The sequence below is a fragment of the Argiope bruennichi genome, chromosome 8, assembly GCF_947563725.1.
Source record: "Argiope bruennichi chromosome 8, qqArgBrue1.1, whole genome shotgun sequence".
In the NCBI taxonomy this organism is placed as follows: Eukaryota; Metazoa; Arthropoda; class Arachnida; order Araneae; family Araneidae; genus Argiope; species Argiope bruennichi.
This window is the reverse complement of record NC_079158.1, coordinates 60208604-60234467: the sequence shown is the minus strand read 5'-3', so window position 1 is coordinate 60234467 and position 25864 is coordinate 60208604. Positions and strand designations below refer to the sequence as shown.

General features: G+C 28.2%; 1 protein-coding gene across 1 annotated transcript in view; it reads right to left on the bottom strand.

Annotated features, from left to right (window-relative positions):
- LOC129981290 (low-density lipoprotein receptor-related protein 4-like) overlaps window positions 1-20431 on the bottom strand; it is a 733213-nt gene extending 712782 nt beyond the window's left edge. The window contains exon 1 of the mRNA XM_056092063.1: window positions 20352-20431. Coding sequence (XP_055948038.1) covers window positions 20352-20424 — 73 coding nt within the window. The 5' untranslated portion in view covers window positions 20425-20431. The remainder of the gene's footprint in view (window positions 1-20351) is intronic.
- Between the last annotated feature and the right edge of the window lie 5433 nt (window positions 20432-25864).

The window sequence follows — 25864 nt, the reverse complement described above, 5'->3', positions numbered from 1 at the left end:
GTCATCCTTGGTGAGTTATACGACGAATAATTCCTGCCATACTGTTAATGGTAGCCGAAAATCGAATTTGTGTTTTAGATACGTTTTCCGCAATTAAATGAAACAAAATTTTGACACGAAACTGCACTTGTAGTCTCAAAATCACGTACAAACTTTGAGAGATTTAAGTCACAGGGTTTTTTGAATCACCACGTGTATATATTTCTGAAAGTACGTAACGACGGACGAACAACTCTTCGTTGATTTTTTCTCAAAATCTTACAGATGCCTACACTATACATGTTAAATTTAAGTACGGAATTTTATCTCTCTTCGTCTTGCAAGTATCATGTTAAATGTCTGTTAGCCGGCCAGACAGGCTTCCTCCGAATAGATTTTACTGAAAATTTAATTAAAAAAAACTTCAAATTTGATGAAAAGATCGTATACCGTATTTCAACTATCTAGCTGAAAGCCGGATATTTTTTTTAAATGTGTTTTTCGAACTCAGAAAAATCTAAAACTTGGACATTCATCAAAATCGGGAATTCAAATTTTTAGACGATTACTATACTTTCATTATACTACTTATACGAGAAAGTAATAAGTTTTAATTTAAAAAAAGAATTAGTTATTTAATCTTGCATAACCAAATGTTTTAATTTCTCCTCTTATTCAATATACGCTTTATTTTAAATTTTTACTATTGGTTTGATTAGTGCTGGAAAATCAGGTTGAGGAAAAATAGAGTTCCCGATGCAGAAATGCTTAAAATTTTCCGCAACGGAAAATACTATAGAAATGCTAACAAAATTCAAACGAACAATGTTTGATGAAAAAAATTGATAACACTTGATTATCAACAGAAGCAGAAGATGCGAGGAAAATAGTAAAATTAGTTCTTTACGTCTAGTAGTTGCTTATTCAAGTCGTCGAGTTTTCAACAAAGGAACAAGACTTTTCGTACAATTTTAATTTCCGATTTTCCAGTCTCATTTTCTCATCCTTTTGTGTTCACGGCGGGACACTTTGATTATTTTTGTGCTTTGATGCTAGTTTCTCCATTCCATGTCGTCTTGAACGTATTTGCATTGTCTTCTATGAATGTAATAAAATACCATCGAAAATATTGTAGAATAGAAGATATGTATAGAAATGTATCAGTCCATTACTATTCGTTATTATTTAACATTTATTGTATAGTAGTTAATATGCATAAGTTTATAATATTTTGGATTAATTTATGCTTTATTTTTACAAAAAAAATCTCTAACTCATCCAAATTATTTTAAGAATTCACATACACATTTCAGTAAATTCACATACATCAACTTATATCAATCATACACATATCAATTTTTTAAGAAGTCACATACACATATCGATCATACTTATACGCATATCAATTTTTTAAGAATTCTCATACACAGATCAATCATACAATACGCATATCAATTTTTTTTAAGAATTCGCAAACACATAATAACCATGCACGTATCAATTTTTCTAAGAATTCACATACACATTTAAGTAAATTCACATGCATCAACACATATCAATTATACTCATATCATTTTTTAAGAAGTCACATACACATATCAATCATACATATACGCATATCAATTTTTTAAGAATCCGCATACACATATCAATCATACAAATATGCATATCAATTTTTTTAAGAATTCGCAAACACATATTAATCATACACATATCAATTTTTCTAGTTAGTACTACGTATTTTACGAGTATCACGTTAATATGATAATGATTTTTGACTGGCATTCATTTTTGCATAGTTGAGTAATACAAAAATCGTTACTCACAATATACAACAGTTGATATATTCAATTTTAAGGAATTATTATGCTAACCCGTTTCGAACTAAATATATGAAACTCAAGGAGATATTTTTATTATTATTTTAATAATCTATCGAATCATGTAGAAGCAAAAATTGCGGATATTAAAGCACATAGTGGCATTACAATATGCAGTGCAATTGAACATTATATAACATGCGCAATTACACTGATCGCCCAACTTTCTAACCCTTAGAATAAATTAGCCATCTCCTGCTATCATCTCACTCGAAGAGATTAACTTGTTATACTATAATGGATTGCTATATAAGTCTCTATGCGCTCCTCTGCCAATTAATTTATATCACAAGAGATGAATGATTACTAAAGATTTCAAAGATTTTGGGTAACTATGCCTTAAATGTTTCTTTAGAAAAATATTTTTTAACTTGAAATTTCGATGAACATATTATTTTTGATGGATTTTTATTATTTCAGAAGTCTTATAACTTACTATTCATTATGCTTTGCATTTCTTTAAATTTCTATCTCCATCTTTATACATCTAATTAATCACAGAAAAGAGAGGCATTGTTTCAAAATGAGCGAAATTTAAAAATTTTTCATCATTGCTTGATTCTGAAGTTAAAGCTTAATTCCAAGATCAATAAAATTGCAAAATTTTTATTAGTGCATGAAAAATTAGTACGACATGAAAAATAAGATCAATATTCATATCAATACGATCATCAATAATTCAAAAATATCTAGGAGAAAAGTTTAGTAGCAACAAAGAAAACGATTTCAGCTTTACTTCAACAGTGAAATATATAGTAATCTTTTGCAATTAAAAATTTTAAAATATTAAAGAATAAATAAAAACTTTATATAGAAATATATATATATTTGCTATTTTTGGAATAACATATTCGAAAATTAACTCGAAATAATATTTTCGAAAATTATCGCGAAAAACGCTAAAATTTCACCCAATTTTATTTAATCAAACAATTATTAATTTTATAAAACCTCGTTCTCAGATGCATATTCTCATCCTCCAAGATATACATGTGCTAATCAACTATATCATTACTATAGATAGAAATAATTATTATCCTAAATTACTTTTTCCTCTATCAAGTGTACGAGGAATTTATAAACTTACATTTTAGAAGAAGCACCTCGAGAACGTTCATGAGAAGTAACTAGGCATAGGATTATTTATGATATTATAAGTCAAGCAAATTATTTTTTATGTATTTGCACTCCAAGAGACGAAGTGTTATCATTATTCTGAGTAATTTATTAACTTAGCAGGTTACTAAGAACATTTGAGCTGACATAGAGGAAACACTCGAGTATGTTGATGCGACGTAACTATATGCATTAGGTTTATGATTCTGTGAGTCATGTATAGTGCTATAAATACACGTATATTCCAAGAGAAGAAGAAAACCATTTGGAAATGATAAGAATTCATCGCGGATGTCCAGCGAAAATCGTAGAAAGTGTTTAACACCGAAAGAAATTTAGCTTCCTGTTTACAAATCAGACATGGTAGGTAAATGGAAATTTAAAACTAAGCAAGAAGACAAATTTCATAGTGATAGTGTGTCTGGGTAGGTAAATAAAATAAATACTTGATAAAAGAACTGGACTTGAGCTTTTATTATAAACCTATTTTGTCATTTTAGGCACTATTTGCTCAACAAGGAGTATTTTATTCAATAATTAAATACTTTAAATGGTCAACCTTTCGATGGTGTAAATTAAAACCTTGAATTTTTTTGTTTTAAAATTCATATTCACTTCATTGCACGTGTTCCCGCATATTGTTTATAACTAGATGTAACATTCAAATTCTACTAATATTTCACATAGATAAATGGGAAAAGGCAATGCAAATATTTAATTGAGTATAAACATAGGAAAATTAGTAACACTTTACTTTCTGGAAATTTAATTAAAATTTGGAAAATTTTCAATTAAAAGAATCTAAATTTTGAAAAACGTTTAAGAATGATAATTAACTAATTATTGATAAATGAATTTAACTAAAATCCATGGAAAATTTGATGTTTTCATCTTCATCAGTTGGTTATACTTAATTTAAATAATTTTCTTGAAATGCAACCATTATCTTTTGCAAAAAAAATCACTAAAACTGAAATTTGCATCAGTACTATTCGGAAATCAAATTTGGTTAATTTATATATTTTCCAAAATAGCTATAAATTATTAAACTTAATTAGAATAATAATTTATACTACTTTCTAGCATTTTTATTAATTTGATAAAGTTCTTTTTCAAAACGTTATTTCCCTTACAACTAATTAAAGCATAAAGTAAGTATCCTGCAAAAACTCATTGCTACAATTGTTTAATATTTTATTTTTTCATTTATATTAAATTAATTCCCAACATTTAAATTAATACGTATTATTATTTAAATCTCCTTTTTTATTTTGAATGTAATATATCAATATTTCATTCAAATTCTCAAAATTAATTTACTGTCGTCTGAATGAAATTGAGCTTCAGACTTGAGACTGCTTTAGAATATTATTTTATAAAATGGCGTATAATATATATTTTTAAAACTTTTTCTTTATAAATTTTTATTTAAATTTATTCGGTAATTTAGTATCTCGAATGGCATCATCCTTCATTTTCCGCAGAATTTCATTATTCATTTTTTTTTTTTTTTACAATAAATGATAACTTTTAGTAGATGCATTTCGCTTCATGATAAAAACGAAATATTTTATTATTAATGCACATTTCCTTAATATTAAGTAATATTACATTTCTATTCGTTTCTAATTCTATTTACCTTTTAATTTTTTCATATATAAACAAGATTAAGTTTTAAAATTATCGTTCGACATGCTTATATAAAAAATATACTATGGGAAGTTCAGTTCAGTTCAGTTCAATTATATTAATGTCCCATTTTTTAAAGCAACACTAGGGCTATTTTGGGGCGGATCTCTTAAATTTAAACCACGGTCAGATGACGAGGACGACACTTGAGCAGGAACGTCCTTCTCCAAACTTCCGCACACTACACCAGCGGGAGGGCATATACTATGAGAAAATATTGCATTCATTAAAGTATTCGCTAACAAGATTTTGTTGAATCTGTACCATTCAGACTATTCTCTGAAATATATTTATAAAATTTTGAATTTATTTTATCTTTGAATATGATTATTCAAAAATGCAATAATCTGGATGGATGACATTTAATGTTATCTCCTCGCTACATTTTTAGATTTTCATCACATTTTGGCAGAAATCCATTCATGAGAAATTTGTGTGTTCAGCTGCAAGTGATTAAGAAAATTATAAATCCAAAAGAGCTAGATGGATAAAATTTGGCACACAGTTTTTACACCCAATGTATATTTTAGTCTATCAGTCTGCAGATTCACCAAAATTATGTATTCGTATTAAATTAAGTCACCAAGAATTACATCGATGTATCCAAAATACACATGAAGTTTAGTTTGGTTTAGTTATATTAACGTCCCGTTTTTTAAAGCAACGCTAAGGCTATTTTGGGACGGTCCTCGTAAATTTGAACAGTGGTGAGATGACGAGGATGACATCTGAGCTGTCACTCCTCTCCAAACTTTCACACCACACCACGGGAGGACGTTTGGCCCCGACGGATTTAACGCGTACTAGACCCGGTTATACGACAGTTCTTTGGTAGAATCGTGTCTCGACCCTAAAACCCTCTGGTTCCGAAGCTGAGACTTTACTACCAGGCCACCGCGGCCGAAAATACGCATGAAATTAATCGCTCAAAATGCAGCAAACTGGATAAATAAAATATTTTTTACGATTTGTAAATCAAAACTTTTATTAAATCTAATACTAGCCCCATTAAAGAGTAGATAGTTTAGCTTTTCGTTTGCTTGTTTAAAGGATCACTCATATTCAGATACCGCAAAAACAGAACGAAATAGACGAATGAAATGTGGTAGTTAGTCTTAGCAATAAAATTGTAGATCTGATTGAAATTGTATATTAAATTGATTAGTCTGAAAAAGTTCTATCCCAAAATTCGTAGATGTATCTTTTCAGTGCACCATGAAAATTTTTCAGAAAAATAGAACAGATTAATAAAATATATCTAAAAAAATTAAAAATTATACCCTTTGGTTATAAAATCAGCTAGTGTAATCTCCCCGAAACTTTCTCGCATATTCTCTAATGAAGATGTTATCCCCCAGTTCCCGCAAAAATATTGTCGTTAGGTAGAGAAATTTTTCATAGCATTGGCGTACAATAGCTGCGAAATATTAAGATTTGGCGTAAATTTAACATTTTTACTGAATCTATCGTGTGATTCTTAGCGAGTCCTTTGGCAATAAATCGAATTAGTGTTTAAGAAGCGTTTTTTTTTTTTTTTTTTTTTTTTCAAACCGTTTGGCACAAAATTTTTTAGGGAATGTGCGAAAAAGTTTGTGGTAGACCACTGCCATTTAGTTAAAATTGCACATGAAAAAAAGTATCTGTCCGAAATGTTTTCACATGTCATTCAAATTAGGATTACAGTGGAAAGGATAAATAATTTTAACAGGGAGTATAAAAAGAAATATTTCACTTTTTCAACCTTTCAAGCTATATAATAATAGCATCTATCAGTAGTGTCACATGCTTTTGTTTTCTATTATTATTTTTTAAATAGAAAATTATCTTCGGTGATGAGGACCCTCCTTGATTACTGATGTGAAGGTGATACATTTTTACGATTGTCGGGATTATTTCCCCTTCCTAACTCTAGATGGCAGCACATTCCCGTGATCTTGAAAGTTATGCAAAAGAGATTTCTTGTTTTTTTCGCAGTCAAAAAAAGTAGACGTTCACGTGGAGTAGGAGCGATCAGTAGAGTTCGCGAAAAGAGCAGAGCAATTTATTTTAACGATCACGCAGAAATCCAGCGAGTTTCTCATGAAATTAGTAGTTCATGAAGAAAACATATTTGTCTTCAGAAATTATTTGTAACCGTGATTTGAAATTGCTTATCGGAAATTGTATAAAAATAAGAAGGATCGACGTGAATAAATAGATGACTATTCAAGGAAACTGTTTCCTGATTTTTCATGCGTAGAATTTTCTATTTTTTCCAAACAGGAGCTCAGGATATGTGCTCACGAACAGTATAGATACACTTCGTTAAGGAAATGCCCCCTATATTCGACAATGATCATGAGATACAGCCATTGCGCAAGTATTGGAGATTATAAAAATTCACTAATAAAGTAATTTGCACTATCCCATTTAAAGCTTATATAAATTTTATAAATTATAATGTCTAATGACTTAAAAAGATTCCGTTAACGAATCAGAAATAATTTTTCTCGATGTTTAATCTTTTAAGCACCCAACGATTTTGATATTTGTAGATTTTAAAATAATTAAATCGATAAAATATCTAATTAATCAAAGCACTTGACACGTAATAATATTTTTACAAGAAATTAAGATAATGGCCATACAGAAGGAAATAGTTTTTTTAACTGAACAAAGAAACATAAAAGCCGTTTAGCTCTTAGAAAGGTAAAATATTAAGGAATAATTTGCTCATCCAAATATAAGATACTTTAAAATAAGATTAAATATTTATTTTCAATATATAACAGAAATGTAAAGAAAGCTTTCCTCTAAAGATATCTTTATTTCTTTTGAAATTTAAAATAAAGAATTAATGAAATAACTTTTTTTTCAATTTCTAATCTGTAAACATTCAAGATTTAAATTATATCGTTCTCTTAAATTTTAAATACTAAAAAAAAATTCCAGTTGAAATTTTCAAAAATAAATTCTAAAGATTAAGTTATATTTTATATCAAAGTTAGAGAACATTATTCGAATAACAAATAATGCCACGTAAAAGAAAATATTTTGAATTATTACTATTTCAACAATATCGGAAAATAAATATTTATTAAGTGTTTCATTTTTAAAGATTCTCTACAAGTTAGTAGTTTAATTCTGTTTTTAATATTTAAATTTTCTTAAGGCAACCACTAGAAGATTTTCATACCTATATATATTTATATGTTTATAAAGCAAATGAAAATATACTTTTCAATAGATGCTATTACAAAAAGTAAATATAGAAATTGTTATTTGAATTCCAAATGCGAAAAATAAATATTTAAAGAGATTTTTCGTTCTTAAAAGCTCAAAACATTAATATTTCAATCTTTTTTTTAATGTTTAATTCGTTTTTAAGTTTCTCTTGCAAAATATCAAACCTTTCTACGAAATATATTTCTTCTAATAGATAAAGAAAACTAGAAATTTAATTCGTATCGTTTTAAATTCATAATAAAAAATAAAAAAATGTTTAGAATATATTTCATTTTGAAAGCTTTGAAAAACTGATTTTTCCATCCACTTTTTAATGCTTATTTTATTCTCTACTTTGTAATTTACTTAAAACTGTTTTTAACAGTTCACTGTTTGTTTACAAGTTTTATTTACATTTCTTGTAGCCTTGACAGAAATAATATTCTTTGTTGTTGTTGTTATTGGAAGGAAATCTTCGAGGAAAAGGTTCACAGATAATTTTTTTAAATGTTATTCAAATTAAACTTACTTTATTTTTTTTTATTTTTTACTTTTATCACTTATTTCATGAAAGTTGAAACGTTGAACATTGTTGATCGTTAATTGCACACCTTATTTCAAATTCGTTTTTGGACGAACGTTATTACCGAGCTGACTTGGTGAGAATGGAAGTTGTTAGGTGGAAAGTTATGATATTTTACCCCCGTTTAATTATCATTTCAACATTCACAAAATTTTCTATTGATAAAACTACTAGAAATTTATATTATATATTTATTATTAAATATGTTTGAAAATCAACGAAGATGCTGATTCGAAATTTAAAATTGTATGTAACTTCTTTTTGAAGTATTTTTTTAATTGCATTGTTTTGAAAAATATTTTTGCAACACTGTCAATATCTAAGCTAAGGAAAATATATAAAATGGAGTGGCCCCCGAATTTTTCTCACATATTTTACAATATAGCTCTTATCCCCCTGCATAAAATTTCGGACTCTGAATAAAGAGACAAATGCTTTGCATAGCATTTGTCTTTTGCATAGCATTTGTCTCTTTATTCAAAGACAAATGCTTTGCATTGAGGAAAGTAGTTACGAAATATAAACTTTTGGCGTGAATCCAGCATTTTTATTGAATATAACATGCGAATATGCATTTTAAATGGTTTTTTCGCCGACCGAATGAAACCAAAATTTGATAAGGAGCATTTATTTAATTCATCGTGTTTATGAGTTATTACATTTATATACATGTAAAAAGTAATACAACAAACGATTAACCCTTTGACTAATTTGAACAAAATTTGATAAGAAGCTATATTTAAATGCTAAACCAGTATTCCAAATTTTATCTATCTAGCTTTAAGTGCTTTCCAGATATCTAATCCTCTTATACTCGAATAGCAAGATAAATTTATTTCTTGTGAATAGATTTTATTTTAACTTCGGTAAAATTCTGCAAATGCTGTTGTATGTCCATGTAGCAAATTTCATCCATTTAGCTTAAAGTCATTTTAGTCCATTTTGCTTAAGTCATCGTATTCCCAGACAGATAGGCAGACATAATACAAAAAAAAGTGTTTTTCAAATTCAGACATGTCGGAAACGTAAAGAGTCTTCAAAATCTGGAATTCAATTTTTTTAGGATTATTACAATACTTGCTCTACATTTCGTATACGAAAATAAATCTGATACACAGTGTTTATTTATATCGATGGCCGAAGTTTTACAGTTTAAATAAGTGCCTACAGAGGCATTTCAAATAACAGGATGAGAAACTTTCGGTATGGTGGGTGGTTTTCGTCACCCAAATGTATACGGAAATGATGTGGAGTAGTTTTCCCCCTACGGATGACTGGACGTGCCTCCGAATGGAGGGGTTGTACCGTGTCTGGTGATGACTCTTAGTATTCAACCTTAGTTTCCACCAATATTGTAGCGACAGTCCCGTCATTTAGATTTTTTCATGTTCCTCAAGAGGATCGGAGTCGTCAAGTAGTAATAATATTAAGAAAAGAAAAAAGTTTTATAAAATATAACTTTTGAATGAACAAGAAGTTTAGCAGTGACATTACTATGAACAACAGAAATAAAATTCATAAAAGATAGATAGGTAAATCCACTTTTTTTAGCATGATGTTAATTTACACTTGCGGGTGATATATTATCAAGATTGTGAAAAATACTGTCTATTAATTAAAAGAAAAATAGAAAAGCGTATGAAATTTTGATCAATAATTGGAATGTCTTTAAAAATATGGCATTTTGTGGTATACAGATGTTATATTTTGCTTCAAAATAACGTTATGGACAAATCTGACATATAATATTTTGATAAAATAATGATAATATGAGCAACTACGTCGATTAATGTAAGTGCAACAAGATTATGCACTTACATTAATCGACGTAATCACCTAGCCATTTTGATTGTGATTACCATTTTGGATACGCCTGAAAACTTTGGCATTCGACAAATTCATGGATTTTGAAAGGATTTTATGGCACTCATTCGCATTTTTTGAAATCATTCTGCGATGATTTTCATAAATGTCCGCTATTATATATGCCGACGATGAAGGACATCTATTAGAGCTAGCGTGGGTAATTTCGAACATCGATCCTGATAAATTTATATTGTTCCTATAGTCAACAAAAGACTCTCTTATATTTCTGAACAATCAATCATGAAACTAACTTTGTGTGGATTATTTTTTATAGATTGCTCAAAAAGTTTGTCATTTGACAAATCCATAGATTATGTAACAGATTTTTTCGTGCGCATCTAATGCGTAATGGCCATCTAAGACAGGCCAAACAATTTCAAGAATGTTCACTATTTAATCTGCCAACGATATACAATGTGAGTTACAGTTGATGATAGAAATTTCGAACCCTTTTTAATCTTTATTATACTAATAATCAATAAAATGCATTTTGTTCTCATATGTTTGTCTCTTCTTTATGCTCCCGCACATTTATCTTGCCTTTTCGAATAAGTCCTCTAATAGGACTCCCATTATTTCTATCTCTTATATTTTCCATACAGTATGTGGTGTATACGGAAATATTATAAACAAAAAATATTGCCTTTAAAATTATAAATAAATTGCCACAGTAATTAATATAAATGCGAAAAAAAATATTGTTTTATAATAAATTTAATAGGTCTTTTTTTTTAAGTCTCATGGTATAATATTTCAATTATGCTTTCTTATGTTAAATATATATTTATCATATATTTGAAATATATACTTTTATTTTTAAAAATTCGAATTTCTCCACCAAACGATAAAATAACTTTTGATCATTTTTACAAAAAAAGGGACTAAAAATGTTAACATTTCTCTTGTCTTTCCGATTAAATCCTGCTATAGGACTCCTATTTTTTATTTCTTATATTTCCATATGGTATTATGTATGGTCTATACGAAAACATTATGAACAAATAAATACATTAGTCATAAGTAAAATAAGATTTTTAAGCTTCGTATTATAATATATAAATCATGCTTTCAGTATTTTATTTATTCCTATGTTTATCGTTTGCGTTAAATCTTTTTCTGTTTGCATTCTTCTTCTAATTTTAATCATTTGAATTTAGCACGCAGACGGTAAAGTAACTTTGGATCATTTACAGAAATAAAAAAGAAAAGTGGTCAATTTTCTTTCTAATATTTCAGTGTGATGTTTCTTTATAAGATAATTCTTACAGAGAATAATTTTTTTCAAAAAATTCAAGGAATTCGAATTATTTATTATACTGAAATAAACTTCAACATAGAACATTCTTATATTTCATAAAAAAATAGGAAAGGAGAATATTTATTGCTTATTTTTCTCTACTAAATGAAAAAAAAATTAATTTCTAAAATATTTTGCTTTAAAACATTCAGAATAAAATTTCAACCTTATTTTTTCTTCATCAATTATTTTAACGTTTATCATTTCTTATGGATCAGATATTCGAAGAATTTGAATTATCCCTATAGAGATATCAACTTCGAATTACTCAATGTCGAATTATTCTTTGGGGGAAGATCGGGAAATAACAATATTTATCTAGATTCTTCTAAGCGGTTAGGGAAAAAAAAAAAAAAAATAGAGAAAGGGAGCAAATTCGAAAACTTTCCTCAATATTAATAATTCATCAGTCTGGAAATTTCTTATATAGATATTGCTTAAACCTTAACTGGAGTCCTCTGACATTAAGTTCTATTCTAGAATTATAACATATACAAAAACAAATAGATATGCTTTTATAATGAAGTTGGAATTTTTCCATGCCGTATTTATATATAACTATAAATCAGCTATCTATCTTCTGTAGGTTATTTTTTTCAAATAATTATTTACCAAGATTCAATATATTTTTTAAGTTCTGATTCAAATTCAATTTCTTTGATTAGATAATATTACTACCTACGAATTACATTTAAAATGAAACTTAGAAATTTAGATAGTATTGCATTAATATCTAAATCTTTTATCTCTAAACGAGCACTTCTTGTATATATAAATATACTCGTATCTACATTTATTTATTTATTTCTTGTATCTCAGAAACGGCTTCAACGATTTGGATCCAATTTTATATTTAGATAAGGTTTTGCTTTTTAATCGCGATTTTACACAAATAACATTTATAACTAACTATTAGAGCCTTTTCGTATCTGTTTTCATGTTGACAGGGCCGCGGTGGCCTGGAGGTAAAGTCTCGGCTTCGGAACCTGAGGGTTTCAGGTTCGTGACCCGATTCCACCGAAGAACCGTCGTGTAAGGGGGTCTGTTGCACGTTAAATCCGTCATGACCAAACGTCCTCCCGCTGGTGTGGTGTGGTGTGTAGAGGGGGTGCCGGCTCAGGTGTCGTCCTCGTCATCTGACCACGGTTCAAAATTACGAGGCCCGTCCCAAAATAGCCCTAGTGTTGCTTCAAACGGGACGTTAATATAACCAAACCAATCTCATGTTAACAATGCAATATATTGCCATCTCGGACCCGATTTCACCATAGTAAAGCTGAATCAAAGTTCAAATACATAAATAATAACAGATAAACGAGAAACGAATGCTTTAATATAGCAGATTGTTTCGAACAACGTGTTAAACTAAATGCATTTATGATTTTTTTTAAATTTAAATGACCACTTGATATGTAGATAAAATTGAAAAATATTCATCTGTAATAGATATATGATTAGTATCTAAATATTTTCTCTGAAAAGACACGGTTTCACAAAAAAAAAAAAAAGAGGAAGGGGGCGAAGAAACTGCCAAATTGAGCTTGGTTTCCCAGATAATGAGCGTTCATACGAAATAATGAACGTAATCTTTGCAAAATGCACAGGAAATGTGCCTCCTAGGCAATAGCTTTATTGCTCTTAAGCAGATATTACATTATGTAATCAGTTGTAATGAATATCCTTCACATCAGATGTGAAGTTTGTAGCAGCACGCAAATTCTTTTGTTTGTTATCTTTTACACTCAAGTCAAAGGAAATTTCATATATTTGTTGATATTTGATCGGTATTCGTTTCAAAAATTCTTGGACCATTTATTAGAGTGGGTTTACAGTTTCACGGCACTTATCATTGCTGTCAGTAATCAAGTAAATAATAAATTTTACGTCTCATTCATATTTCCTGCACATGGCATTTTTTCAATTTGATTTTTACTTACTCGTATACAAAGGGAAAATATTGTAATCGTCAAATTCACTCGAATTCGTGATTTTGATTAATCTAAACTTTTCATACCTCCATCAGTCAGAAAAAGACATTTTTTTTCACTGTGCTTGTTACGATTAATTTGGTGTAAAGTCCAAACGTGTAATTCCATCCTTTTAACTTAACCCTTTAAAGGGCATTTTTTTCTAGTCATATGATGTTAAAATGTTTCTATGCTTGAAATTAGAAGAAGAAAAGGGATTCATTTAGCTTATTAGATAAATTTAATTTGATTAATTAATTAATTTGGTTCATTAATAATTAAGCAACAAATCAAGACACATCATTTTGTCTGAGATAAAGAACTGAAGCATCTAAGTTTCTGACTTAATAAAATAATTTGTCAGAACTTATGCCAACCTACACAATTTCATACAAAGATTGATACATTTGATGGGAAGCATACTTCCCACGGCTCCAGAAAGGGTTAAACAGATTTTAAATAATTACGTTCATAGAGACATATGTTTCCAAAAATGTGCTTTTCGAACTCAGAAGCTTTGAAACGAGAAAAATCTATTAAATTCTCAAATTCTATTTTTTTTCTTTGTGTGTCGATTTTCAACACTTTCTCTTTGAATACTTTGTATATGAAGAAGAAAAAAAAATGCTGGAGAAACTGAAATGATATAAGGAGTTTATTTTTCCGTCGAAAAATACTTGACTCGAAATATTCCTCAAGGAATAAAGAATTTTAAAAAATTTGGTAATATAAATGGCATTAAGACACGAATTTTCAAATAAATTTATTTAATCAATATCACTAACAATTTCACACTCTTGTTCATGAACTTGAAAACATCTGTTATTCATTGACTTGACTAAAATTAGAACTAATATCATTTGATTCGATGTTAAAAATACTTATTGGTATGAAGAACTCTGAAAAGAAATTTTATTTTCAAATACAGAAACATATGCTTATAATTTTTTGAAATGGTACTTTCATTATTAAGAATGGATTATTTTTCTGAAGACAACTTTAAACCAAAAAGAGTTTAAATGTTAATATTTTCTCTTTAATAATAAATATAGCATATTAAGAATTCAGTAAATATTATAATTAATTGGAATGAATCTATAAAACTTTTTCATTAACTGGAAATTTCTTTAATCCTGTTCAATTCTTTGGACTAATTTCTAACATTCGCAAAATACCTTCATTTTGTAGAAATATTTGATGATTTTAAATTCTAGAATGTGAATAGAGATTAGAAAATAAAAACCAAATTTCACGATTTTTCTTTGATTTTTTTTTTTTTTTTTTTTTACTTTTTTCATAAATAAATTTTTAAAAAAAGAAAACACAACAAGCTTCAAGAACTTCAAGAAAATTCATCGATATATGTTAAAAAGAATGCGATTAACTATACTTATTTGCTATTTTTACCAATTGGCAAATTACGAATTTTCCACTTGCTTTATCAAAAAACAAAAATAAAAAATAAATGATTTTAGCATATTACTTAATATATTTTTAAATTTTAAAAGTGTTTCATTCAAATTCTACAGTCAAAAAAAAAAAAATACGTTTTCATCAAGGAAACCAATGACATGCCGCTTGGAATTTCGATTTCACATGTATTCTTTTCGATGCATAAATTAAAAACATGAATCATCAAATCTAATATTTATTATTTATTATAAGTTCCACATCTACTATGGGATAATTTATCAAAAATACATAAGTGATATTAAATGCAAATTTTTTATTAACCTCAGTATTTTCATTTGTTGATTGAATCAATTATATAACGCATTACATTATTTGCGAACTAAAGTTTTCGTTCGATGATGTAGTTTTTAAACTATCGCATGCGCTCGATCCAACGAATAGAGTAAATATTATTTTGAGATTTGATGTTATACATAATATTTCATTAAATTATTGCAAAGCGAAAGATTCAAAAAATGAAAAATTTTATAGATTTCATATAAATCTTGACATTTTTGTCCAATACAACTCTAAATTTATCATATTTTTTTTATTCATCATATTTAAATTTGATACCAAAATCTTATCATACTTTTTTGTTCAAATTTAAATTTTAACTATTGCGTAAAATTTTCAAATGAGTATGTAAAACATTCTTAAAAATATGTTAAAATAATATATCATTAACTATGCGTAATTAAAATAGTATTCTTAGCAGGAGTATGTTGCATGCATGAATGAGTTGTATAGAAATTGGACATTGCATATGCAACGCCGCAACTTGAATTTCGAAATTATACTACTTATTTTTGCGTATTTCAAAAAACAAAAATACAATTTTTATGGTGAATACAATTTCAAGTATTTGTGGAATACAATTTCTACGGTCTTTAATGAATATTGAACCTTTTATATCAAAATAACTATCATTTGTTGCAATGAAATATTCGATACACAACTCATTTTATAAAAAGTATATAAAATAAAATAATTTTTATTTCATATTGATTGCATAATTTTAAGTAATATTAATAACATTATCGTAATAAACGAATAATTCCAATTCTACAGTTTCAGATAATACAGATTTATGACACTATAGATTTTCTATTCCTGATTTTAAGATATTTTAGCTGATTTATTGTAAATAACATTAATGATTATTCACTATTGCATTGGCAACAGTTTATTTAATTCACCATTTAAGAAAATTCCATTAGTTTCTATGGCATATATAAACAGAAGTGCGTATGGTAGGTGTGCCATATTCAAACTTCAGTTTTATTTTATGTCTTTAAAATATTCCTGAGCATTTCAGCATCATGTATTGTAATAATATTATTTGAAACAATTATTTCTACCTTGCTAGATAAAGTTGCACATTTGAAATATTACTCATGATTTGCTTTTTAATTGCAATCAATGTTTGTTTATGATATTATACGCATTTCTTTAAGCAAAATTTGTTGAAACTTCATCAAAATGATGCATATATTATTTAATATCATATATATAATCATTTTTTTATTCTAATTAACATTGAGGAGTAAAAAATTTCTGTAACATTTTCGAAAATTTTCTTCTTTTGTTTGCTTGACGATAAAGACATAATTTACTGCTAGTGTTAATTTTAAATAACCAATTCGATTTTTTCACGTCGCACCTTGTGCACTAAATGTGTTGCTTGATGATAATGACATAATGTACAGTTAATGTTAATTTTAAATAACCAATTCGATTTTTTCACGTCGCACCTTGTGCACTAAATGTGTTGCTTGATGATAATGACATAATGTACAGTTAATGTTAATTTTAAATAACCAATTCGATTTTTTCACGTCGCACCTTGTGCACTAAATGTGTTGCTTGATGATAATGACATAATGTACAGTTAATGTTAATTTTAAATAACCAATTCGATTTTTTCACGTCGCACCTTGTGCACTAAATGTGTTGCTTGATGATAATGACATAATGTACAGTTAATGTTAATTGTAAATAACCAATTCGATTTTTTCACGTCGCACCTTGTGCACTAAATGTGTTGCTTGATGATTATGACATAATGTACAGTTAATGTTATTTTTCAATAATTAATTCTATTTTTTCACTTCTCACATTACGCACTAAATGTGTTGCTTGATGATAATGACATAATGTACAGTTAATGTTATTTTTCAATAATTAATTCTATTTTTTCACTTCTCACATTACGCACTAAATGTGTTGCTTGATGATAATGACATAATGTACAGTTAATATTATTTTTCAATAATTAATTCTATTTTTTCACTTCTCACATTACGCACTAAATGTGTTGCTTGATGATAATGACATAATGTACAGTTAATGTTAATTTTAAATAACCAATTCGATTTTTTCACGTCGCACCTTGTGCACTAAATGTGTTGCTTGATGATAATGACATAATGTACAGTTAATGTTATTTTTCAATAATTAATTCTATTTTTTCACTTCTCACATTACGCACTAAATGTGTTGCTTGATGATAATGACATAATGTACAGTTAATATTATTTTTCAATAATTAATTCTATTTTTTCACGTCTCACATTATGCACTAAATGTGTTGCATTCGATACAGAAATGGACGCGACAGATTCTTATTATTAAATATGCTTTCATCTAAAATGTGTCCCAGTTTTTATTTTTGATAATTTATCAAAAAACGAAGGATTCAAATAAAATAGAGAATTATATTTTTTCTCACAAACATCACTTGCTGCGTTCTTGTAGTTTTGATCAAAATATATTTTATCAAAAATGCATAAATTCGAGAAATTATATTTTATTTGATTCAATACTTTATTAAAACTTTAAACTCGTTTCATTTGAAACAACAGCAACCAATAGCTTGTAGTAATAACATGCTTCTTTGTCATTCGTTCTTTCATATTATTATTTTTGATAAATTATCAGATATTAATGTTCGATTAAAAAATGAAAAACATTTATATTACATCTATAAATTTTTGATTCTTGCAATGCATTTTAATAAAAGTGGAAATTTTTTTAAACGGAATATTTTTTCACAATTCCTTGTTTAATTTATTTTGCAGTATTTTATTTATGCTTTAAATTTTTTTCGATCCTAGATAGATAACGTAGATTGCATGATATGCTTTATTGCATTTTATTCAGGTTCTTCTTTTATATATTACGAAACCCGATAAAATGTATAGACACTTCATTCTAGCAATCAGTTATTGTTGTTATAGTATCAATAAATTATTTTAAAATCTTTAGTTCTTAGAACTTTTTCCATAAGTATATCATTTAAAGTAATTGCAACTTTTTTGGCATTTCTTCTTAATTGATTATCTGATGCAATATTCTATTTGTATTTTAAATTTATTGTCCTAATAGATATTAATGAATACAATATCTTATGTGGTTTTTACTAAAGATACGTCCCTCGATCTTTCCATATTAGCCACATTCTTTCCATAAATAATAAAAAAACTGATAAAAAGAAATTTTCTTTACTTTAACAATCAAATACTGAACTTTCCCATTTTTTGCGTTTTATCACATTTTTTAAAAGTTCATAATTTTAAGTAACTTCCACTTTTTCTATATCCTGCATTTAATTAGTTTATACAACATTTTTAAGCTTTAAATTACCATAATTCCAAACACATAATGGATGCAATATCGCACATGGCTTGCATTTACAGAATTTAATTCCATTTAATAAAGTATCAACATTTTAAATTTCGATGAAAGTGAGAAATTCTTCATAACAATCAATCAATAGTGAACTCGTTAATTTTCTCATTTCTTTTACTTTAATATTATATTTTTCAAGTATAAATAATTGCAACTTTTCTTATATTCTGTATTTAATTATTTTATGCAATATTTTTACTAGTTAAATTATCATGATCTGGAAAGTATAATGATCGTACCATCGTAAATGGCTTGCATTTACACTAAACTTCTGTGGCTTCAAATTTACGCAACTATCAAAATTTTAAAATTCGATGAAAGCGAGAAACTCTTGGTAATAACCAATTACTAAACTCTTTAATTTTCTTATTTTTTGCTTTTTATTTTATTTTCAAAAAGTACATAATTTTTAAATAACTGCAACTTTTCCTATATTCTGCATGTAATTAGTTTATGCGATAGTTTTAAACTTCAAATTATCGTAGTTTTAACTCATTACGGTCGTAATATCGCACATGGTTTGCATTTACAATAAAATTTTGAGTGATTCGAGTTTACACAACTATCAAGATTTTAAAATTCGATAAAAGTGATAAATTCTTCATAACAATCAGTTACTGAACTCTTCAAAAAAAATTTTTCGTTTTTTTGCTTTTTAGTACATTTTCCAAAAGTACATAATTTTAAGAAATTGCAACTTTTCCTGTATTCTGTATTTAATTAGTGTATGCTATATTTTAAGATTTAAATTATCAAAATTCGAAACGCATAACGGACGTAATGTCGCACACGGCTTGCATTTACAGCAAATTTATAAGTACTTCAAAATGACATACTTCTATTTAATAAACTATCAAAATTTTAAAATTCATTAAAAGTGAGAAATTCTCTATAACAGTCTACTGCTAAATTCTCAGTTTTTACATCTGAAAATATTTCCCAAAATAATGCAATTTAAATTAAGTACAATTTTTCTCTTATCCATATTCGATATTTTATTTAATCTTTAAATGTGTTGCATTTTTAAACAAAATTGCAACAAATTTCGAAGTACTTCAAAATGACACATTTACATTTAATAAACAAACAAAATTTAAAATTCGATGGAAGGGAGAAATTCTTCATAACCATCAACTACCGAATTCTTAATTTTTTGCATCTGAATATAATTTCCAAAACAATGTAATTTAAATTTAGTACAATTTTTCTCTTATCCATATTCACTAGAACGTGTTGCATTTACAAACATGAAACGAATGTAATAGCGTAACCTGCTTAGTAGTACTAAAGACGTTAAAAACATTCTTTTTTAAATAATTATCAAAATTCGAGCAAAAAAGGAAAAAAATATTTAATATATCAATCAACTGTTGAATAGTCTAATATCTGCTTTTTAATGTACTTTCCCAAAATTGCTTGGCTTAAAAATCATGCGATTTTCTTCATTCCATTAATTTACGAAATATTTTACCTAAGCGTTATTGCGTTTCTGGACGCATAACGGACGTAATATCGCACATGGCTTGTACCAACGACATGCTGCCTCGGCTTCTCGAGGTTACAGACCTTCCTTTTGATAAATTATCAAAAAGCAGAAGTTAATCAAAGAAAGAATTTTCAACACTCACCCACATTGTCTGCAGACACCAGCAATAGCAAAAAGATGGGGAAAACAAAACGCAACAATGGAAAACGCTGCATCACAACATCACATCGTAATCTTTTTCGTTTTTTTCTTTTTTCTACCTTCCCCCCGTCTTTTCCACACCTAACTACTGGAAAACTAATTATTCACCGAGCTGAGGGGGAGGACGAACCGAGAGGGGGAGGCGACGACCCTTGACCCCCCGCCGTCTTTTCACGAGGGGTGGAGCGAGATGCTTCAGAGCGGGAATGACGACGGGATGGTGATGCTGAGAAAGACACGGGATGTCTGATCCGCCTGCTCCCGGAAGGGTTGCCCACACTACAGGCGGAGTGAGTTAGGATCGCCAACTCCGTCGCCACGACACCAGGTTGGCAGTAAAAACCAGATCCGCGAAGTCGGGTGGAAATTTACTTATATGCGAGTGTCGAAGTATAAATGTGCTGCACATTTTTAAACATATTTCCTTTGTTTTCTAAGCGAAATCCAGATAGGGTACTGTGACGTAATAAAGTATTAATACAGGTCCCATGCAACCTGGATATATTTCTTTTTCGCTTTCTCTTATACGAACTATGGATAAAGAATTGCAATTGTTAAAAATAAAAATTCTAACACAAAATTTTGGCAAATCATCACGTTTCAAAACTTTGAAATCGAAATTCGAACATTACAATTTTGGCACTTTATCTGTCTGGTTGTCGGTGAACACGACGATTATAAAACGCGAGTTAGACGCGTAAAATTTGGTATCTAGGAATTTGACCAAATTTGTAGATTTCTACCAACTATTGAACGAAATCCCTTCAGGGGAAGTTTGTATATCCAGCTGTTCTAATGCAAATGAACTCGATAGCAACAAAACATAAAGAGCTAGATAGACGAAATTTGGTGTGCATATTTAACATCTGAAATTTAGATATTAGTCAAATTTTGAAATAAATCAAACAAAGAAATGACTATCTGTCAGTTTGTACTCTCTCTCTCTCTCTCTCTCGCATGCATTTAAACCCAATAAATCATAAAAGCAATGACTTGAATCATTGAAACTTGGTATGGGGTCTTGTGAATACAAATGTAGTTTCATGTGAAATTTCGGTTTCAATCGGGCAGGAAAAAGGATTCCAAAATACATATTTTCTCGATAGATTGAATTAAAATGTTAAAAATGCAAAGATCTATATTTCGTAACTATTGTGCGCCAATACTAGGCGGGGCATTCGAGATTCTAGCCAAACCAACAGTTTTATGTGAGTATGGCTTGAAGTTGTGATTTGGTTCGAGAGTAATTAGAAAAGTTTTCGGGAGATCTTTCCTGCTGATTTCTCACTAAAACTGATTAGAGTACTTAAAGTTGTGATACAGAAACAAGAAAAACGCACGAATTTTTTAATGGGTTAGAATATCACATTTTTTTACAAACAACTTTTGATTTGAAAATTAATTAGATAGTAAGTTGGTTGTATGTAATTTTAACTGCAATATCTAAAAGAAGCTGTGCTTTCATTAAAAAAAGTAAAATAAATTATTTTTAAAAAATACAAATAAAAGTGTAAAAAAAAGTGCTTATGCAGATTTCAGATTATTAGATATTGAATAAATTTCGCGTATGATGTTCTGTAATTCTGGACCCAATTAGAAGAGCAAAATATTTAAAATTGCTTATATGATATCCTAAAACTAAATTTTAACGGAAAGTTTCACGTTAAGTAAAGAATATCATAAAAATAAATTCAAAGCAACATGTTCATTCACGTTGCATTACTTCGTGTGTGTGTGTGTGTGTGTGTGTGTGTGTGTGTGTGTGTGTGTGTGTGTGTGTGTGTGTGTGTGTGTGTGTGTGTGTGTGTAGTTGCGCATGTGCTCGGGAATATTCTACCGATCAGATCGTTTGACAAAGTTACCAAATTTGACATATATATATATATATATAAATTGGTGGGCTGAAATGTGTCCTTCGGTACTATTTTTTAAACTTTACATAGAATTTTAATTAATTAAAAATTAAACGAAATTTTGGCATTTTTCCTTTATAAATTCAATCAAAAAACAAAAATAAATTTTACAAAATTTTAAAATTAAAGAATTGTTTTTTTAAATGATGCCAGTTTAATATTCACGCAAATCTTTCGCGACATTTGGATATATATATTTTTTAAATACTTTCTTGTTAAATTTTCAACAATAGATCACTTTGCCGCTCAGAAATACAAACCGTTTTATTTCATACTTAATCTTGTTACTTTCCCAAATTGTTGAAAATTATAGACGAAGAATTCTGTTTAATATTTGTGTAGTCTATAAGTGGAATAAAAAAGTGTTAATTAAATTCCATAAACCATATATTTACGTTTTTGATAACTCTGTGATGTTATGGGACTAGTCTCCGTTAATAAAGTTCGTATACACAAAGAGCAGATTATATGTAAGGTAATTAAAATAATTGTCTTTATTTCATTGTAGTGAATAGCTTATAAGTCAGCTAACAATTGCTTTTGTATTGTGGTCCTGTTACTGGGCTACGAACCACAAGACCTCATGTTCTATCCTCACTCATAACCATCCGCACATCATCTTTAATGTCTGACACTTTGACTGAATCCCAAGATACAACAATTGATTAATAAAGAAATATGTTCAGCAAAGTTCATATTATATGTCATTCATTTTTTATGTGCGTTTTTATCACTCGAATATTAATGAAACTTTACGAATCCACCTCCGCAAATTCATTTAATCTTTTTGTTTGTTTGTTTGTTTTTACAACAGCTTGAAAATCTTTTTTCTCGATGACTTTTCTTTTTAAACATTTTTGCAACTTCATTTTTCCGCAATCTACACAAAATTTGGATTCATTCTGTTTTTTTTTTTAATTTTTTTTTTATTTGAAATTGTGTATAAATAGGAAAGCTTTCTATCAGCCCCAATTTATTAATTTTAATAAGGCAGAATTTCAGCATTAAAACGTTTAGTTTTTTTATTTAAATAAAGGGCATTGCTGTGAATTAGTAATAATTATATATGATGAAAATAAATAATTTGTTTACTTAATAATGAATAGAAATCGCCGCCATTTTATTAAATATTTAAATGCGCCAAATTGCAATAATTACGGAATCAAATTTAGAAAAAATAGTAAGTCTATTTCGGATTTTCCTTTAAATCTCATCAAGTTATTAATGAATAGGTTTTATTCTGCCGACAAAACTGACATCCTTCGTTAAAAGAAACATTAATAAACATTAGTTCAAAATCTAATAAATGCAGCCATAATGTACAACAAATTAATTTAATTTAATTTCATAAATGTAAAGTTGCCGCTAACACGAGTATAAACAGCAGTACATTACTTTGCAGGCTTTTATTTAAAGTACTTAGCAATCTTAAAGCGACTGATGAAATATAAATGGAAGAGTAAATTTTACTTTACTTTAATGGTACAATTTTTCACTCGGTACCGCACAGTTTACTCCTTGTAATCTACGGCAAAACGCTTTTAGGCTCGTTGGCATTATATACAAAGAAGCTTAAAATTTTCCTTTTAAGTAAAGACCTGATAAGTTAATAAACATCAAAGCATATAATATGTAAAAGCCATGAAGAATTTAAAAGCATTATCAGAGACGGAAAGAGCTGAAACGCAATAAGATATAATATATATAAATATTTACTATTAATAAAAGTTATCTGAGTATGTGTATGGATTTAACTGCCCAATAACATTCTATGATATGTATTGTTGAACCCTAATATTATTTAATTTCATACAAACGTACTTTGGAACGTCCACTTCGCACGGACTTTGGAATTTTAATCTTATTTTATTTAAATAACTTAAACTAATTAAAATTTCAGAGATTTGGAGAATTTAAGAATCATTGTCAAAGAAAGAAATTTTAAATAATCCTAAAATGTTTATATAAATATTTTCACTGATAAAAATTTGAACATTATACTTCTTTTAGAATTAGAATTAGAAATATATAAATATTTTATATTTATGCCTAGTCACTAGAAATACATAAATATTTTATATTTATACCTAGTCACAAGAAATATACCAATATTTTATATTTAAACCTAGTTACATTCCTTGAACAAATGCTTCCCTCGTAAAATTAACTGCCCTTAATTTTATTTCAATTGTTTGTGTATAACTTAATGATCATGGCGAAAGATTTTTATATCTCAAATTGTAATAATATAATAATACCATATTTATTCAATAGACTTACATTTGTTCAGTTTTATTGCGTGTATGAACTTTCTTAATAAAATTCCTATGATATCAATCACAGTGCACTTTAAGCTTAGTGTAAGGATAACCTATCCTCAAATTGCGCAATGACTTTCATGGTACTGTAACTCCAATTGTCCTTTTTGTCATGTAAACTATGGAGATCATATACCTAATTATTCTTCCTAAATATTCAAGAATAAAAGTAAATCACGTGATTAAATATGTTTAAAAACAATGAAAATAGATTAATTTTCATTACAAAACAAAAGGTATTTTTACAAAGCATATTTAAAAATATTTAAGTTATAAAAATTAAGAATATTATTAAAAATTCTAAGAATATTATCGAGATCATTCATAAATTTTAATGAATGATCCCGAAAAGATAAATTTTAAAATTTTAATGTGTTATGCAAGTCATTTGAATGAAATATGATTTGGTGCTTTATCTTGGAAATATTCCAAAATTTTGTTTGATCTTGAAATAATTAAAAAATTTAAGAATTTCCCCAAAATTCAAGCTTTTATACATCAAGGTATATCTGTTCCAAATTTGCTAGAGCACATAAGTTAACCTAACACATACTTCCAAAGATTTTTCCTTCCGAATCTTTAATACAAACAAAAGCTACAAATATCTTTTAACACTAGCCAGATTTACAACATTATTTTTATTCTTACGTTAATATTCAAATCATTTACTCTGTATCTCTAATTATTCATTAGCATGTTTTCTTTTTCCATTGTTACAGATATAAAAAAAGTGTTATGTTTCCCTTTGATAAAGTACAAATGAAATTTCATTTTCACATTTTTGTTGATTAACTTTTTTTTCTAGCGATTAAAAGCGTATCGCCTCAGTCGTTAATCAAAACAGAAAGGTACGGTAAATTAACTGATTTTGCTATTTATTCATTAATTTTATATCACTAATTCAATCCCAAGAAACATTCTGTTGGAGTAAATTAACTTTAGTCATTTTTACTTTCTCGTAAAGGTTAATTTAGTTTTAGTTATATTAACGTCCCGTTGTAAAGCAATACTAGGGCTATTTTGGGACGGAGCTCGTCATTTTGAACCGCGGTCAGATGACGAGGACGGCACCTAAGCAGGCATTCCTTTCTCCACACCACGCCACACCAGCAGGAGGAAATTTGGCCCTGACGGATTTAACGTGCAACAGACCCCCTTACGCGACGATTCTTCGGTGTAATCAGGTCTCGAACCTGTAACCCTACGGCTCACGAGCCGAGACC